At 42.9% G+C, this 20,763-nt stretch overlaps 1 protein-coding gene across 1 annotated transcript in view; it reads right to left on the bottom strand.

Moving 5' to 3' along the window:
• Positions 1-20,763, bottom strand: part of LOC138665626 (neurotrypsin-like) — a 98,074-nt gene that overhangs the window by 8,275 nt on the left and 69,036 nt on the right. Inside the window, exons 11-13 of the mRNA XM_069753276.1 lie at positions 17,161-17,360; positions 8,967-9,045; positions 7,813-7,935 (exon numbers count right to left, since the gene is read on the bottom strand). Coding sequence (XP_069609377.1) covers positions 7,813-7,935; positions 8,967-9,045; positions 17,161-17,360 — 402 coding nt within the window. The remainder of the gene's footprint in view (positions 1-7,812; positions 7,936-8,966; positions 9,046-17,160; positions 17,361-20,763) is intronic.

Here is a 20,763-nt window from a genome sequence, read left to right on the forward strand (position 1 = left end):
CCATGAAGGCCTGCTGCACAAAGTCTCCTCTTAACCCTTTATCTACCAATGTCCTTTTTTTGGGACGCCTAAGCTTTTGCATCTAGCAACTAAAGGTACCTTCACACTGAACAACTTAACAACGATATCGCTAGCGATCTGTGATGTTGCAGCGTCCTGGATAGCGATATCGTTGTGTTTGACACGCAGCAGCGATCTGGATCCTGCTGTGACATTGTTGGTCGGAGCAGAAAGGCCAGAACTTCATTTCGTCGCTGGATCTCCCGCAGACATCGCTAAATCGGCTTGTGTGACGCCGATTCAGCCATGTCTTCACTGGTAACCAGGGTAAACATCGGGTTACTAAGCGCAGGGCCGCGCTTAGTAACCCGATGTTTACCCTGGTTACCATTGTAAATGTAAAAAAAACCAAACAGTACATACTTACATTCCGGTGTCTGTCCCCTCGCCGTCAGCTTCCCGCACTGACTGTGAGCGCCGGCCGGCCGTAAAGCACAGCGGTGACGTCACCGCTCTGCTTTACGGCCGGCCGGCGCTGACACACTGCAGGGAAGCTGACGCCGGGGGACAGACACCGGAAGTAACCCGATGTTTACCCTGGTTACCAGGGGACTTCGGCATCGTTGGTCGCTGGAGAGCTGTCTGTGTGACCGCTCTCCAGCGACGAAACAGCGACGCTGCAGCGATCGGCATCGTTGCCTATATCGCTGCAGCATCGCTTAATGTGACGGTACCTTAAGATTTTATAATTTTTATAATTAGGTCCAATTTTTTGTGTTGTGTTTGTAAAATGAATGTTCAAAACAGGAAATCATGTCAGTGTCATTTTTAATTGAATATTGGGACGCCCTTTTCTGAAAAATCCATACTTGTAGTAATAATAATAATAATAATAATAATCTTTATTTATACAGTGCCAACATATTCCTGAGCACTTTAGAGTTTAAGGCTATGTTCACACATTGCGGATTAGCCCTAGGAATTTCTGGTGCGGATTCTGCCTCTCCTGGCAGAAAACGCAGCTGCGGTTTTTGTGTGGATCCGCAGCGGGGTTTTTTGTGCGTTTTTGCTGCGTTTTTTTTTTTTGCGGATTTGCTGCGTTTTTTACCCCTGCGGATTTCTATAATGGAATGGGTACAAAAACACTGCAGATTCGCAAAAAAGAAGTGACATGCTACTTCTTTTAAACCGCAGCTTTTCCTCAGCGGATTTTACGCAAAGTGTGCACAGCTTTTTTTTTTTTCTCATTGATTTACATTGTACTGTAAATCAATTGCGGATCTGCAGCGTTTCTGCACCGCGAAAAACACTGCGGATCCGCAGAGAATCCGCAACGTGTGCACATAGCCTTACAGTTTCAAACACAACAGACATACTGTAAGTAACAACGTTAACAATACAATAATTAAAGCGAAATAAGACGACCCTGCTCGTGAGAGCTTACAATCTACAATGAGGTGGGGGAGATACAAAGTACAGGTGTGTATTTACAATGATGTATTTACAATGATGGTCCAGCCATATTCAGGGGGTGGGGGATAGATGGAGACAGTGAATGGGCTACACACACACAAACATAAAATGATTTTGATTAGTGAACGTGGTAGGCCGCTCTGAACAAATGTGTTTTGAGCGAGCGCCTAAAACTATGCAAATTGTGGATGGTCCTAATATCTTGGGGTAGAGCATTCCAGAGGATTGGCGCAGCATGGGAGAAGTCTTGGAGGCGGGAGTGGGAGGTACGGATTAGTGCAGACGTTAGTCGAAAGTCATTTGCAGAGCGCAGCAATCGGTTAGCTCTATGGAAAGCTTTGTGGGTGAGAACAAGTACTTAGAATTGTATCCTGTAATGAATGGGCAGCCAGTGTAACGACTGGCGAAGAGCGGACACGTCCGAATAACGATTAGCCAGATGGACGACCCTGGCTGCTGCATTAAGGATGGACTGGAGAGGGGAAAGTCGAGTGAGGGGGAGGCCAATTAATAGAGCGTTACAGTAGTCCAGACAGGAGTAAATCAGGGCGACAGTGAGCGTTTTTGTTGTTTCCATGGTGAGAATAGGACGGATTCTAGAGATGTTCTTTAGGTGTACGCGGCACGAGTGGGCAAGAGATTGTATATGGGAGGTGAAGGAGAGATCGGAGTCAAACATAACACCCAGACAGCGCGCCTCCTGCCGGGGTGTTATTATGGTGCCACCCACGGAGAGGGAAATGTCAGATTTAGGGAAGATAGTAGATGGCGGGAGCAGAAGAAGTTCAGTTTTGGAGAGGTTGAGTTTCAGATAGAGAGCGGACATGATGTTGGACACTGCAGACAGACAGTCAGTGGCGTTCTGTAGTACAGCGGGGGTAAGGTCAGGGGATGACGTGTATAGTTGTGTGTCATCAGCATAAAGATGGTACTGAAAGCCAAATCTGCTGATGGTCTGTCCAATTGGGGCTGTGTATAGGGAGAAGAGAAGGGGGCCAAGGACTGAGCCCTGAGGTACCCCCACAGTGAGAGGAATAGGAGAGGAAGTGGAGCTAGAGAACAGAACACTGAAGGAGCGGTCAGAAAGGTAGGAAGAGAACCAGGAGAAAGCAGTGTTCCTAATGCCTAGTGACTGGAGCCTAGAGAGTAGGAGAGGGTGGTCAACAGTGTCAAAAGCTGCAGAAAGGTCGAGAAGAGTGAGCAGAGAGTGGTCACCGTTACATTTTGCTGTCAGAAGGTTATTGGTCACTTTGATGAGTGCAGTTTCAGTCGAATGTAGGAGGCAGAAACCGGACTGTGAAGGGTCTAGGAAGGAGTGAGTGGAAAGGTAACAGGTAAGGTGGGAGTAGATCAGGTGCTCCAAGAGTTTAGAGATGAAGGGGAGATTGGAGACCGGTCCATAGTTGTTTGTGCAGGATGGGTCAAGAGCGGGTTTCTTTAGTAATGGAGTAATGATAGAGTGTTTGAAGGAGGAGGGGAAAATGCCAGAGGAGAGGGAGAGATTAAAGATTGTAGTTAGGTGAGTTGTGATGACTGGAGAGAGAGACTGGAGAAGGTGTGAGGGAATGGGTCGGTGGTGCATGTTGTCGGACGAGAAGAAGAGAGGAGCTTGGAGACTTCTTCTGTGATGGGATCGAATGTGGAGAGTGAGCAGAGGAAATGCAGGGAGGGATGGGAGTCACTGAACTTGGTGATTGGGAGCGGATTTCCTGACGGATATTGTCTTTTCGCTATAAAGAGGGAGGCCAGGTCATCAGCACAAATGTCTGTGATAGGGGCTTGTGCTTTTGGCCTGAGGAGGGAGTGAAAGGTGTCAAAAAGTTTCTTGGGGTTGTTGGCTAGTGAGGAGATCAGGGTGGTGAAGTAGGTCTGTTTGGCGAGGTGAAGGGCAGAGTTATAGGTCCTTAACATAAATTTGAAGTGTATGAAGTCTTCTGGTGTGTGTGATTTCCTCCATAAGCGTTCAGCACACCTAAAGCATCGCTGGAGAAATCGGGTTTGCGATGTGAGTACAGGGCTGTACTTGTAAAAATTTGGCAAATTATGTTTCTGATTCTTTAGGACCCAAAATCATTAAAAATCTGTCATTTAAAAAAAATAAATAAATGAAAATTGCTAATTTGGCAAGTAATGGGTTTTAACAGTTGTTGTAGTGATGTGTCTGCTGCTAGAACTCTGTGTGGCATTGACCTGGTCTCTAATCTGAGCTATTGTTAACCTGCGATTTCTGAGGCTGGTGACTCGGATAAACGTATCCTCAGAAGCAGAGGTGACTCTTGGTCTTCCTTTCCTGGGGCGGTCCTCATGTGAGCCAGTTTCTTTGTAGCGCTTGATGGTTTTTGCCACTGCACTTGGGGACACTTTCAAAGTTTTCCCAATTTTTCGGACTGACTGACCTTCATTTCTTAAAGTAATGATGGCCACTCATTTTTCTTTACTTAGCTGCTTTTTTCTTGCCATAATACAAATTCTTACAGTCTATTCAGTAGGAGCATCAGCTGTGTATCCACCAGACTTCTGCACAACACAACTGATGGTCCCAGCCCTATTTATAAGGCAAGAAATCCCACTTATTAAACCTGACAGGGCACACCTGTGAAGTGAAAACCATTCCCGGGACTACCTCTTGAAGCTCATCAAGAGAATGCCAAGAGTGTGCAAAGCAGTCATCAAAGCAAAAGGTGGCTACTTTGAAGAACCTAGAATATAAGACATAATTTCAGTTGTTTCACACTTTTTTGTTAAGTATATAATTCCACATGTGCAAATTCATAGTTTTGATGCCTTCAGTGTGAATTACAATTTTCATGGTCATGAAACTACAGAAACATCTTTAAATGAGAAGGTGTGTCCAAACTTTTGGTCTGTACTGTGTATGTATATATATATATATATATATATATATATATATATATATATATATATATATATACACATACATACATACATACATACATACATACATGCATACATACATACATATACACACACACACACACACACAGCTCAAAAAAGTGAAGGGAACACTAAAATACCACATCCTGGATATCACTGAATGAAATATTTCAGTTGCAAATCTATGTTCATTACATATTGGAATGTGTTGAGAACAATAAAACCTAAAAATTGTCAATGTCAATCACAACTAATATCCCACGGAGGTCTGGATTTGGAATGATGCTCAAAGTCAAGGTGGAAAATCAAATTACAGGCTGATCCAACTTCAGTGGAAATGCCTCAAGACAAGGAAATTATGTTCAGTTGTATATTGTTGTCTCCATGTGCCTGTATGACCTCCCTACAATGCCTGGGCATGCTCCAAATGAGGCGGTGGATGGTCTCCTGAGGGATCTCCTCCCAGACCTGGACTAAAACATCCGCCAACTACTGGACAGTCTGTGGTGCAACGTGATGTTGGTGGATGGTGCGAGACATGATGTCCCAGATGTGTTCAATCAGATTCAGGTTAAGGGAACGGGCGGGCCAGTCCATAGCTTCAATGCCTTTATCTTGCAGGAACTGCTGACACACTCCAGCCACATGAGGTCTGGCATTGTCCTGAATTAGGAGGAATCCAGGGACATGTTTTATCTTGTTTTCTGTCTCTTTAATAAATTTTGACCTTTGTAACTCTACTGTATTTTGGGAGTGCACTTTATATGCATGGTTCTTTCTCTTGTCTTTTTGATGAGGTCTGGCATTGTCCTGAATTAGGAGGAACCCAGGGACAACCGCACCAGCATATCGTCTCACAAGGGGTCTGAGGATCTCATCTCGGTACCTAATGGCAGTCAGGCTACCTCTGGTGAGCACATGGAGGGCTGTGCGGCCCTCCAAAGAAATGCCACCTCACACCATTACTGACCCACTGCCAAACCGGTAATGCTGAAGGTTGTTGCAGGCAGCAGATCGCTCTCCACAGCGTCTCCAGACTCTGTCACATGTGCTCAGTGTGAACCTGCTTTCATCTGTGAAGAGCCCAGGGCGCCAGTGGCGAATTTGCCAATTCTGGTGTTCTGTAGCAAATGGCAAGCGTTCTCCACAGTGTTGGGCTGTAGACGTCGGGCACTCAGACCATCCTCATGGAGTTGGTTTCTAATCGTGTGTGCAGACACATGCACATTTGTGGCCTGCTGGAGGTCATTTTTCAGAGCTCTGGCAGTGTTCCTCCTTGCACAAAGGCTGAGGTAGCGGTCTTGCTGCTGGGTTGTTGACCTCCTACGGCCCCATCCACATCTCCTGGTGTACTGGCCTGTCTCCTGGTAGCGCCTCCAGCCTCTGGACACTATGCTGATAGACACAGCAAACCTTCTTGCCACAGCTTGCATTGATTTGCTATCCTGGATGAGCTGCACTACCCACTTGTGTGGGTTGTAGAGTCCGTTGTCACGGTACTGCTCAGCGCCACCGCTCCTGCCGCTCCGACCACTGTTCGCGGCATACTTACCTGACCCTTCCGGAGTGCACGCGCCTTCCGGTCTCTTCTCCTCCAGTGTCGCCGCCCGTCCCTGGCTCCCATCGGGTGCACGTGCGCACTCCTCTCTCCAACTCCTTCTGCGCACGCGCACTTCCTTCCTCTGCAGACGCTCCCTTCCTTCTCTCTTTGATCCTGGAGGACCTTGACCCAGAAGTCATTCTGCGTATCTTTTATTTAAGGTAACTCCTTCCTCTGCTCCATGCCTGATTGTCATTTGTCTTCATTTGACCCAGGTCCCTCTGCACCTTGCTCTGTCCTGTGCGTTCGCCATTCCTTGCTCTGTCCTGTGCGTCCGTCATACCCTGCCTGTCCTGAGTTTCCGCCATAACCTGCCTGTCTTGTGTTTCCGCCATACCCTGCCTGTCCTGTGTTCCCGCCATATCCAGTCTGTCCTGGGCGTCCTCCATATCCTGCCTATTCTTAGTCTCAGTCATTGCCAGTCAGTCCTGTGTCTCCGTTATAGCCAGTTCTGCATCTTTTCCGCTCCTACTTCCTGTCCCCGGGTATCAGCTTCTGCGGCAATAGTCTCCCTCGGGCCTGCCCCTAACACTCCCTGTGTTGGGGGTGGTCCACCTGGCCAGCTCACCCTTGGGAGGTTCGTTGTCGTGGTTCTGTGGGTTCACTTTAGGAGTTCCAAAAGAGCTGACATCCGTCTCATGCTACCACGAGTGTGAAAGCACAACCAACATTCAAAAGTGACCAAAACATCAGCCAGAAAGCATTGCTACAGAGATGTGGTCTGTGGTCCCCACCTACAGAACCACTCCTTTATTGAGTGTGTCTTGATAATTGCCAATAATTTCCATCTGTTGTCTATTCCATTTGCACAACAGCATGTGAAATTGATTGTCAAACAGTGTTGCTTCCTAAGTGGACAGTTTGATCTCACAGAAGTTTGATTTACTTGGAGTTATATTCTGTTGTTTAAGTGTTCCCTTTATTTTTTTGAGCAGTATGTCGAGGAACCAGGACAATCTTATGATAAATGGGCTACTGGAACAAACCATACATGGACAAGGAAAGAGAACCTGGATCTGATGAAATGCTACTTTAACAGCAGACCTAATGAGAGAGGATATATGAAGTATATGAGAAAACTCAGGATGGATACAAGATCTGCATGTCCACAGACTGAGAAACAACTTGTCACCCAATGAAGCCGCCGCGTGCACCGCTGAGGAGATTGGGGGCCACCGGAAGGTGAGAATACATTTTTTTTAAAATTATTTTTAACATTAGATCTTTTTACTATTGATGCTGCATAGGCAGCATCAACAGTAAAAAGTTGGTCACATTTGTCAAACACTATGTTTGACAAGTGTGACCAACCTGTCAATCAGTTTTCCAAGAGATGCTACAGATCGCTTGGAAAACGCTAGCATTCTGCAAGCTAATTACGCTTGCAAAATGCTAGTGTTTAGCGGGAATACGCATGCCAGTTCCGCATGCGATATACCCGTGGCAGGAGTTGCGGAATTGCCGTGGAAATTTCCGCGGCAATTCTCCAACGTGTGCACTTAGCCTAAATGAACAATTTACATTTTACTCAAAAATATACCTATAAAGAGAAAAAATCAAACTGAACATTTTGCAGTGGTCTCTTAATTTTTGCCAGCGCTGTAGACATTATGTGAGTAGATAAAATATCATTAAAAGGGCTGCTGATTCCAAAAGATAAAAATATTAATGAAGAAAAAAAAAATCCAAGGAAAAAGTTTATTTAGAAATATATAAGGCTGCATGTTTCTGCACTGAACTAGTGCCTTCATCGGGCCTTACGAAGCAATGAGCTCCATACTTTTGTTGGACTTTGGCACAAACCTATTTTGCTTGCAGACTAAATAGTGGAACATCTTTCTAACCTTTTGAAACAGTGAGCGGCTGTTAGAGCCCAGCAGCTGCTAATTAGTGTAGCTCCACATAACAGACGCGTCTCTTTGTGGAATCCCTTAAGGCGCAGTGAGGACTGCCATGGCCATCCACCCCTGTGGAAAGAAATATTAAATACATTAACTTATAATTTATTTGGTATATTGTAATAATATTAGGTAGGAAGAAAAAGCATCAATACCTTCTACCTTCTAGAATTCTAGCTACTTTGCGGTGAAAAACTAGAGTTCATGCCTTGCACCATGTTTGGATATATTGTAGACACTAGACAGTTGGGTGTGGCTTAGAGGAAAACAGGATGTGGGCATGGCTTAAAATACAATACCATGCGCTAAATTTTTGTCCAAAATATTGATAAAAAGTGAGCCAATTAATATGTGGTGAAAAGTTTAGAAAGATGATTAACGTGTCTACCACGAGACATAAAGTATGTGCTGCCCTGACAATTTTGGCACATCTTTGTACACTGTGTAGGAATAATACATTTTTCCCTCATTGCCTTTTATCACTCTCTATATATAAAGCTATGAATACACAAATATATTCCAACCAACATTTAACTCACGCCTGTAAACAAAAAAGGAAATGTCACCAAGCAGGGGCGCAACCTGTGCGGCCGCCAAGGGCCCAAGAGGTAAAGGGGCTTATTTCTATCTCCAAAGCAGGTGCAATTTTGCATTTTTAGGAGCTCTTGGGCTGCAAAGGGCCCATATATTGTTCTTGCACAGGGGCCCTTTTCTGTCTGTGTCCACCAGTGTCATCAATTCAAAATGTAATCTAATTTTCTAAAGTGATCAGCTACAATGCTTTTTATTATTTAATGCTTTTTATTATTTAATACATATCTTCAATTGAAAGCAGAAGAAAAGAAACCAATGAACGTATCATTCAGCCATAACATCTCTCCACTGACTCCGTCTTGACCATGTATGGTGAGAAATGAGAGCTATTTATCCGCTGAACACAAGCGCTGCAACCGTTATATAAACATGTGCAGATGTTTTTAGACACATTCTTTTTGGCAAGTGTCAGACTTTTCAAGAGGGGTGAAAGTGGCAAATAATTTTTCAACTCCTGTAAAAAATAAAAAAAGGCAGCAACTACGCACAAGGGTTGAATTTATTACCTTATGGATTTGGTTCCACCAACAATTCTCTTTTTTCTCCGAGACACGTGACTTATGCCACACTTGGTAGGTGCACCATCTAGTAAGGAAATAAAGACATATCTAGTCACACATATGAGAACTTCTTTGTATATCCACCTCTGTATTAGAAGACCAGATGTTAATTACTAATTGGCATGGAAAAAAATATGCAAATTAGATCTTTTTTTTAATTTATGTCCTTCTGTGAGCTGTTTTTCATCTTAATGTAGGGACTCACAAGATTAATGAGGACCTTTCAGTTGAGTTGTAACCTTACGTATTTTTTGCCAAAATATCAACCAATACCTCATATGTTTTATACATAATTCTTATCTTTTTATTGCACATTTTTCAATTTTCATGCAGAATGCAGCCAGGTCCCTTAGTGTTAGTTGTGTGAATTGGGATGTCTGTCCTTGTAGGGTGCATTTTTGTGGTGCTGGACAGCCCAACTGATGTAATAGTAAGGGTGTCACCAATAAGTTAAGTGTCTGATAAGACAGGCACTGTGCATCACATGTACCTGTGTGACTGGCACCCTATGCATGCATGTGTGCATATTTTTAATACTAGACAACCACCCCCTCCATAAATTGGTAGGTTTGTGAGTGATTGTTTCACCAGTATTTTGCACCTGTGATGCCCCGCCTCTTTCATGGGGGCCTGCTGCATCCTATTAATGCATTGGTATTCTGATATGGCCTTGGCAATGGCATAACAATCGCAGTCACAGAGGGTTCAATTGGGCCAGTGCTGGATGGGGGCCCACCGACGGCAGCCCCTGCTTCAGCTGAAGTGTATTGCATAGCAGGCACCCTCCAGCTCCTTGCACTGCGATGCACTCCGAGAGCCAATCAGAAGCTAGCAGCTGACAACGGTGTGCCAGGCATTGGCATTGCATGGAAGTGACATGATGCATCGCCATAGCAGGCACGCCAATGGCTGCTGATGGCCTCTGCACCAGCTCTAGAGGAGGAAGACACACGTCGTGGGATCGGAGCAAGGTGAATAAAATTTTTTTTTTTTTTTATGCACAGGTGGAATGGGGACATATATACCAGAAATGGGCACAGGATGGGGGACGTATAAACCAGGAAGTTGCAAAGGATGGACTAACATATATGTCTGGAAGGGGCACTGGATGGGTGACATTACTATTATTATTATTATAATGAAGGTGGGGGCGAACATGTATGTTTTTATAGGATTTAGTAATCTACGAGGACCCATACATCTGAATACAGTAGCACAGACACCTGCTATCTTGTACAGGATCCCAAAAAATCTCTCAGGGTATATATAATCCAAACAGCATAGAAAGATACCTTAAAATATAACTTTTAATGACAAAAATAATAAAATAAGGATTGACCCAGGCAATATATACTGTAAACGTCACACTGACCCTATTGTGGAGCCTTTGTATACCGAATTAGCCTTAAACACACAGCAATTAGTGCCATATGAGTATAGAACAAATACAAATAAAGTGCAGAAGTGCTAAAGAAAAGAAAAAGTTTAGATCTCACTCATTTGAGCCGTATAGGTATTAGATTCCACAGAGTTTCAACGAGGATGGCAATATTCAATCATCACTTCTGTCTGCCCTGTCATGGCCCATGTAAATGCTCCCACCCTAACAAGGGCCAAGTATTTCTCTCTTACAGCTTATCCCAGAAAAAAAATCACTCCTGACGCATTTCTTTCTCTGTATTAACATGTCATCAGAGGAATGTACTTATAAAGGGGAAAAGTATACATAGAATGAGGTTTAAAAAAAAATGCTCATGATCATGAACATGAGTCAAGATCTCAAAGGCTCTTCCAAAGTTCTATCAATATGTTGAATGTGCAACAAGGGATAACAGTATATTGGATCTCCTCTATGCAAATGTTAAGGATGCCTATTCATCGTCTGAACCCCAACATCCCCCCCCCCCCCACAACCTCATACTATTGTCTCCATCTTATATCAACCAGTTGTCAGCAAACAACCAGTGACTATGAAACTAATTAGGAGGTGGTCTCCTGCAGCTGAGGAGGCCCTGCAAGACTGCTTTGACCTCACAGACTGGGCAGTGATATGCGACAGGGGAGATCATGATGATGTAAATGATATCGTGATATTGTCGGGATTATATACATTTTTGAACTGATACTGTAGTATCAGTTAAAAAGATTCGATGTTATGCAAATAACAAGCCTTGGATTACAAAAGAACTGAAATACTTACTAAACAAGAAAAAACTGGCATTTAAAATGAAGGATACAAAGAAACTGAAACGGATTCAAAGGGACTTAAAGGGGAAAATTAGGAATGCCATGTTTCCAACTTCCCTACACGACTATCGTCCAGTGGCCTTAACATCACATGCTATGAAGTCGTTGGAGAGAATAGCACTTGCCTACTTGTGCCCGAGGGTGAGGGCCTACACTGACCCCCTACAGTTTGCGTACCAGCAGAGATTGAGGTGGATGATGCAGTAGTGTCTCTGCTACATACAGTATATTCATTCTTGGACAATGATGCGACTGCAGTTTGCGCAATGTTCTTTGACTTCTCAAGTGCTTTCAATACCTTACAGCTGCCCTTACCACAAAATAAGTTGACTGATATGGTGGCAGATGAGGGGATGTGAACTGGATAAACGACTACCTGATGGACAGGCCGCAGTTTGTAAGGATGGGGGAGGTGGTATCTGGCAGTGTACAGAGCAGTGTTGGAGCGCCTCAGGGTACAGTGTTGTCACCCTTCCTCTTCACATTGTATACAGCTGACTTCTATGGAAGCTCAGGTCGTTCAATGTGTGCAGTAAAATGCTCTAAATGTTTTATCAGTCCGTTGTGGCAAGCACCATCTTTTTTGCTATCATTTGCTGGGCAGTGGTGTGCGAGTAGCTGATGCTAATAAGCTCAACATACTTATCAAGAAGGTAAGAGTGGCTGTTGGCCTCCATCTTGATTCTTTTGAGGAGGTAGTGGAAGATAGGATTCAGATGAAGTGTAGGGCTATAATGAACAGTAATACACACCCACTATACGAGCTGTTCTTGAAGCAGAAGAGCACATTCAGAAGTCGTGCAATCTTAAATAGGTGCAAGAAGGAGAAATTTAGGAAATCGTTTGTGCCTACTGCTATGGGGATAATAATAAGAATAATAATTTAACTTATGTAGCGCCAACATATTCCGCAGTGCTTTACAAATTATAGAGGGAATTTGTACAGACAATACACATTACAGCATAACAATAATCACAGTTCAAAATAGATACCAAGAGGAGTGAGGGCCCTGCTTGCAAGTTTACAAACTATGAGGAAAAAGGGGAGACACGAGAGGTGGATGGTAACAATTGCTTTCATTGTTCGAACCAGCCATATTGTAAGGATCGGGTGTTCATGTAAAGCTGCATGAACCAGTTAACAGCCCAAATATGTAATAGTACAGATACAGAGGGCTATTAACTGCATAAAGTGTATGAGAACATGATGCAAGGAACCTGATCATGGTTTAAGTTTTCTGAATGGGCCACACAGGGATAGTTAGGTTAATGCGTTGAGGTGGTAGGCCAGTCTGAACAAATGCATTTTAGGGCACGCTTAAAACTGTGGAATTAATCGTAATAACCTGGGTAGTGCATTCCAAAGAATTGGCGAAGCACGTGAAAAGTCTTGGAGACTGGAGTGGGAGGTTCTGAGTATTGAGGATGCTAACCTCAGGTCATTAGCAGAACGGAGAGCATGGGTAGGGTGGTAAGCTGAGACCAGGGAGGAGATGTAAGGTGGTTCAGAGCCATGGAGTGCTTTCTGGATGAGGGTAATAGTTTTGTACTGGATTCTGGAGTGGATGGGTAACCAATGTAATGACTGGCCCAAGGTAGAGGCATCGGTGTAACGGTTGGCGAGGAATTTAATCCTGGCTGCAGCATTCAGGACAGATTGGAGCAGGGAGAGTTTGGTAAGAAGGAGGCCGATTAGTAGAGAGTTACAATAGTCCAGACGAGAATGAATGAGTGAAACAGTAAGCGTTTTTGCTGAGTCGAAAGTAAGAAAAGGGCGAATTCTAGAAATGTTTTTGAGATGCAGATAAGAAGAGCGAACAATTTCCTAAGGGTGAAAGACGACAATGACCTATGGCTGGTGCACTAATAGCAATGATCAGAGATTTAAGTATGGTACCTACATTCACCGAAATTTGTTTGTTATGTATTGTGGTTAGTCATATGCAAGATCTGTGTCTAGTAATTACTTTATGTAATGCTATTTGTAATGTTGTAATGTTTGAAATGCTGTTTGTAACGCTGCCGTAATACCATAATTTCCCTTGGGATCAATAAAGTGTACCATATCGTATTGTATCGTATACACATGTCAACATCCACAATAGACTACCTCAAAAGGCGCAAGCTGAAGGTTTAACAATGGCCCTCACAGTCCTCTGATCTGAACATCATTGAAAATCTGTAGCTAGACCTCAAAATAGCAGTGAGTGCAAGACAACCCAGGAATCTCACAGAACAGGAAGAGTTTACCAAGGAAGAATGGATGAAAATCCCTCAAACAAAAACTGAAAAATTCTTGGCTGGCTGCAAAAAGCATTTATACGCTGTGATACTTGCAAAAGGGGGTGCAACTAAGTACTAACCATGCAGGGTGCCCAAAACGTTTGCATTGTCCATTTTCCTTTTGTAATTTTTTAAATGTAAAAAAAGAATTTTTTTTTTATCTATTATCTATCTATACCTCTATCTATTTAATATAGTCATTTGTTTCCCTGAAATCAGCCTCCATACACTATATTGACTTTTCTTTTTTTTTCCATTTGGAAACCCTTACGTTAAACCAGCATCAATTATTACACATTTTCAAAGATAACCTAACAATAGTTATAATTGGGTTCTTCACAAGTCATTTATGTCATTTGCACATGACAGGCCGATACACAACAGAAATCGGAGTCTTTTCTTGGCTTCCATGCCCCCTGTAACATGACCAATAAAAAGCTTGGAATGTGATCCCATTGATGCCTCGCTTCTGCATTTAATATACCACCAATCCACCGCATCTATTCTAAGTATTAAACCCAAGTCACAAAAAATAAATTTGTGTTAAATTGATGGAAGGTTCTGTAATGAAGAATACGATAAGAAGCAAAGTGCATATATCCAACATATTGATATCAGCTGTATGTACTGTATATTATAAGCCGTATTCTTCATATATGTTGCAAATGAAAGTTTTGTCTTCTAAACGTAACCAGGGATAACCCAATCACCACGGAGATTTCACGCATACTCTCAATTCCAAGTAGATTCGCGTGGCATCTGGTTTACCACAATATATAGGAGGAATCATTGATGTGAAGTTACAAAGGATGACTTCAGTGCTCATTCCCAAAAGAATATTTTGTGTGGTAAATGTTGCTTCAGTGGTTGCCCTAGTTACACATTCATTAAGAAGGGTTTCTATACCCGCTTTATGTCCCTACCCCCCAGTAGGAGAATGTTGGGGGTCACTGCAGAGGGTCATCACTACATGCACAATTCAGTGCTTTCACAAGCTGCATCTCAGAAGTAGTTAGGACTCCAATGAAACATCTCTATAGCATTGATAATCAAGAAGAAGAGAAGGACATGTATGTGAACTAGATGCAGGACACAATTGATTTCTAATATAAGCTGAAAGCTATTCTGTATATACGACTAGTGTTGCCATAATTTACATCAATTAAACAGGGAGGCATTGTCTCAAAAAAAAATCATCAATCATAGTGAAATGTAACCCATCTGTAATAAAGCTGGAGGCAGGTAACACGATCCATAGTGGCAATAAGTGAGAAGCACACCTCACCGCCTCTCCCTCCCTGTACAGTGACCTCTGCACATGTCACAGAGCATGCCCACAATATTCTTCCATAGAAATCACTGGAGGAGAATATCCAGATGACAAGCACTCACAAAAGCAAAAAATGGATCATTCACCGTCTGGTAAGTCGTGGAAGTTTGCGCCTGTTTGACCAGGTAGGCCCCTTAAAAAATAGTGAGGAAAGAATGGTTGTAGATGACGAGGAAAAAGGTAACATATTAAACACCTTCTTCTCCACGGTATTCACGGTGGAAAATGAAATGCTAGGTGAAATCCCAAGAAACAATGAAAACCCTATATTTAGGGTCACCAATCTAACCAAAGAAGAGGTGCGAAACCGGCTAAATAAGATTAAAATAGATAAATCTCCGGGTCCGGATGGCATACACCCACGAGTACTAAGAGAACTAAGTAATGTAATAGATAAACCATTATTTCTTATTTTTAGGGACTCTATAGCGACGGGGTCTGTTCCGCAGGACTGGCGAATAGCAAATGTGATGCTGATCATGGGGTGCATTAAAAGAGGTCTGGATACACATGATGAGAGCATTATACTGCCTCTGTACAAATCCCTAGTTAGACCGCACATGGAGTACTGTGTCCAGTTTTGGGCACCGGTGCTCAGGAAGGATATAATGGAACTAGAGAGAGTATAAAGGAGGGCAACAAAATTAATAAAGGGGATGGGAGAACTACAATACCCAGATAGATTAGCGAAATTAGGATTATTTAGTCTAGAAAAAAGACGACTGAGGGGCGATCTAATAACCATGTATAAGTATATAAGGGGACAATACAAATATCTCGCTGAGGATCTGTTTATACCAAGGAAGGTGACGGGCACAAGGGGGCATTCTTTGCTTCTGGAGGAGAGAAGGTTTTTCCACCAACATAGAAGAGGATTCTTTACTGTTAGGGCAGTGAGAATCTGGAATTGCTTGCCTGAGGAGGTGGTGATGGCGAACTCAGTCGAGGGGTTCAAGAGAGGCCTGGATGTCTTCCTGGAGCAGAACAATATTGTAACATACAATTATTAGGTTCTGTAGAAGGACGTAGATCAGGGGATTTATTATGATGGAATATAGGCTGAACTGGATGGACAAATGTCTTTTTTCGGCCTTACTAACTATGTTACTATGTTATTGGTCTTTCAATTCAACATCATATGTCTAGTGGCTGCTGACAAAGGAGGACAGCACCAAATGTGTTTGGCTGGCAGGTATAAACCTGGCCTTAAACACATGTTCCTGCTATGGCACTAGCAATAGGCTATAGTTGGACTACTTTTCTTATATAAAGGGGCAGTCCACAGTGGTTCTGCGTTTCATCTGTTAGACAAAAAAATACTGTACGTAATAAGATGACAAAAAATGCCCAATCCTATGGTCTCCATAAAAAGTGTCACAAAGTCTGGCAGTCCCTTATCCTATCTCTACATGGCAATAAACATATTGTACATACTTCTTTATAGTGGAATCAGGTTTCTAAACTGCATGTCCAGATTTAGACTCAGTACCTTTATAGACGTCACGTGGTTTCCATTCTCAGTGGGATCGTATTCTGTTATCCAATGACAAATTTATGGCTACTTGTGTGACTTAAGAGGTCACTGCCATTTCAACAAACTTTGCATAAATCAATAGTACATGCAAGTATAAGAAACTATATAATAAAGCTCATCAATTACCGTAAATCATTATTCACTCTACAAAACAGCACAAATCTGTGTTATTTGGCAAGATGGACTGTCAGTTCACTGAAGTATCAGGTTACAGAGCCTTTTAAATGCAATGGAGATGGGAGGGTGAAAGAGGAGGCGCAGGGAGAGACACTGATACAGATTGCACAGCAGCTTCTAGCAAGTGATTTTATGTCACTTCAGTGCTGGATTTACAGGTACAATGCTCAGTACTGCTGTATAACATCCTCTGAGCTGCTGCTCTCAACACTACAATCACTCTGTGTACTTTGTATAAGATACATCATAGCAGCTAGACTCCTCCATCAGAAGCTATTGAAAATTGGAGATAGAGCCTGCATAAAAGCAAAATGCAGGATACAATTTATATAATGCTAATAAATAGTGTTACATTATTCTGAAGTATTTCTGAAATGACAGGTAAATAGCAGTCATCATAAAGTTCAACATGTCATCATGTCTAAATGTATGTGACAGTCCTTTATGAGTTCTAACTTTTGCATGGTAAATAATAAAGAGAAAATACACAACATTGCAACATATTGCTTGTATTTCACATTTCGATCATTTGCTACATAAGTGTTGAACTCAACAATTTACTCAGGTACCTGTGAGGCCACTTATTTTCTTCTCTACAACGTCACACATAACTCCAGCATCTTCACTGTGCCAGCAGTTGTGTATTCCACTGTCCTGCTTCTTGCATTGTTCTAGTGTGTTTTCCGTACCATTGCATTCCACATTATCTAAGTGAATTGGCCCTTGTCCTTCCCCAAAGTAAGCCATTGTTCTTGCCTTTGCTGGGCCCCTATATGAAAGAAATTACACACTTTATTTCATTTTTCAATTACAGTGGGGGAAATAAGTATTTGATCCCTTGTTGATTTTTTAAGTTTGCCCACTGACAAAGACGTGAAAAGTCTATAATTTTAAGGGTAGGTTAATTTTAACATTGAGAGATAGAATATCAAAAATAAAATCCTGAAAACCACATTGTATAAATTATATAAATGTATTTGCATTTTGCAGTGAGAAATAAGTATTTGATCCCCTACCAACCATTAAGAGTTCTGGCTCCTACAGACCAGTTAGACGCTCTTAATCAACTCGTTCTCTGCATTAAAGACATCTGTCTTACATAGTCACCTTTATTAAAGACTCCTGTCCACAGACTCAATTAATGAGTCAGACTCTAACCTCTACAACATGGGCAAGACCAAAGAGCTTTAAAAGGATGTCAGGGACAAGATTATAGACCTGTACAAAGCTGAAAAGGGCTATAAACCCATAAGTAAGATTCTGGGAGAGAAAGAGACAACTGATTTTGCAATAGTAAGAAAATAGAAGAAATACATAATGACTGTCAATCGACATCAATCTGAGGAACCATGCAAAATCTCACTTCATGGGGTATCCTTGATCATGAGGAAGGTGAGAGATCAGCCTAAAACTACATGGGGGGGAACTTATTAATGATCTCAAGGCAGCTGGGACCACAGTCACCAAGAAAACCATTGCTAACACATTACGCCGTAAAGGTTTAAAATCCTGCAGTGCCCGCAAGGTCCCCCTGCTCAAGAAGGCACATGTGTAGGCCCATCTGAAGTTTGCCAATGAACACCTGGATGATTCTGTGAGTGATTTGGAGCAGGTGTTGTGCTCAGATAAGACAAAAATTGAGCTCTTTGGCATTATCTCAACTCGCCGTGTTTCAAGGAAGAGAACTCTGCCTATGACGCAAAGAACACCATTCCCACTGTCAAGCATGGAGGTAGAAACATTATGTTTTGGGGGTGTTTCTCTGCTAAGGGCATAGGACTACTTCACCGCATGAATGGGAGAATGGATGGAGCCATGTACCGAAAAATCCTAAGTGACAACCTCCTTCCCTCCGCCAGGACATTAAAAATGGGTTGTGGCTGGGTCTTCCAGCAAGACAATGACCAAAAACATACAGCCAAGGCAACAAAGTAGAGGCTCAAACAGAAGCACATTAAGGTCATGGAGTGGCCTAGTCAGTCTCCAGACCTTAATCCCATAGAAAACTTATGGAGGGAGTTGAAGCTCTGAGTTGCCAGGTGACAGCCTCAAAATCTTAATGATTTAGAGATGATCTGCAAAGAGGAGAGGACCAAAATTCCTCCTGACATGTGCAAACCTCATCATCAACTACAAAAACATCTGACTGTTGTGCTTGCCAAAAAGGGTTTTGCCATCAAGTATTAAGTTTTGTTTGCCATAGGGATCAAATACTTATTTCTCATTGCAAAATGCAAATACATTTATATAATTTATACAATGTAATTTTCTGGATTTCATTTTTGATATTCTATCTCTCAATGTTTAAATTGACCTACCCTTACAATTATAGACTGTTCATGTCTTTGTCAGTGGGCAAACTTACAAAATCAGCAAGGGATTAAATACTTATTTCCCCCACATGCTATTTGACATTCATTAATGAAAACCAATATAGTTGTGACGCTAGCCAATACTCATGGACAAAGCTGTGAAGTTGGGAAATCAAGGAGCCTGAGTTCAAAAGCCAGATGAGTACATCATAAACAGAGGGTTGAGGCAAAGATGTCACACTCTGGGGTCAGAATTGCAAGAAGGTAGTGGATCAAGACAATGGGGCTAGGTAAAAACCAAAATACTAGAACTCAAAGCAGAGAGCAAACACATACCACACTGAGCAGAGCTACAACTACATTCGCTTCCAAACTCCTGGAGCAGCATGTCCATGCTGAACTTTCCTCCCACCTCTCATCTAACTTGCTCTTTGACAATCTACAATCTGGTTTCTGCCCCCATCACTTAACTGAGCCAGCCCTGACCAAAATTACTAAGGACCTACTTACAGCTAAAGCTAACGGACAATACTCTGTACTGCTCATTCTAGACCTGTCCTCTTCTTTCGACACAGTTGACCACTGCCTCCTACTACAGATCCTCTCCTCCTTTGGCATCAAAGACCTCGCCCTATCCTGGATCTTCTCATACCTTTCCAACCGCACATTCAGCGTCTCCCACTCCCACACTACCTCCTCATCCCACCCTCTCTCTGTTAGAGTCCCCCAAGGCTCTGTTCTAGGACCCCTACTCTTCTCAATCTATACACTTGGACTGGGACAACTCATAAAGTCCCATGGATTCCAGTACCACCTTTATGCTGATGCCACTCAGATCTACCTTTCTGGCCCAGACATCACCTCTCTGCTGTCCAGAATTCCAGAGTGTCTATCAGCCATATCCTCCTTCTTCTCCTCTCGCTTCCTCAAACTCAATGTGGACAAATCTGAACTCATCATCTTTCCTCCATCTCATAGACCTTCCTTACCTGACCTATCTATCGCAATTAACAACATCATGCTTTCCCCCGTACCGGAAGTCCGCTGCCTCGGAGTAACCCTTGACTCTGCCCTGTACTTCAAACTGCACATCCAAGCTCTTTCCACCTCCTGTCGCCTCCAGCTCAAAAATATCTCCAGAATATGTCCTTTCCTCAACCGTCACACTACTAAAATGCTTGTGCATGCCCTCATCATCTCTCGCCTTGACTACTGCAATATCCTTTTCTGTGGCCGCCCTGCTAACACTCTCGCACCTCTCCAGTCCATCCTTAACTCTGCTGCCCGACTAATTCATCTCTCCCCTCGCTACTCCTCCGCTTCCCCCCCCTGCAAATCTCTTCACTTGCTCCCATTCCCTCAGCGTATCCAGGTCAAATTACTAATACTAAACCAAAAAAAGCCATCCATAACCTGTCTCCTCCATATATCTCTGAACTAATCTCCCAATATCTTCCCTCACATAATCTCCCGTCCTCCCAAGACCCCCTTCTCTCCTCCACACTTATTCGCTCCTCACCCAACCACTTTCAAGAATTCTCCCGAATATCTCCCATCCTCTGGAATTCTTTTCCCCAGCACGTCCGACTATCAACCACATTCGGATCCTTCAGACGGAACCTGAAAACCCACCTCTTCAGGAAAGCCTACAGCCTGCACTGACCCCGCTGCCTCCTCACCACTACCGAAGATACTGGCTCACCAACACCGGAGCTCCTGCAACCCTCAACCTATTGTCTCCTTCCCCACCATTCTGTAGAATGTAAGCCTGCAAGAGCAGGGTCCTTGTCTCTCTGTATCAGTCTATAATTGATAGTTTGCTTACTGTAAGTGATATCTGTAATTTGTATGTAACCCCTT

Source organism: Ranitomeya imitator, chromosome 2 (genome assembly GCF_032444005.1).
Source record: "Ranitomeya imitator isolate aRanImi1 chromosome 2, aRanImi1.pri, whole genome shotgun sequence".
Taxonomy (NCBI): Eukaryota; Metazoa; Chordata; class Amphibia; order Anura; family Dendrobatidae; genus Ranitomeya; species Ranitomeya imitator.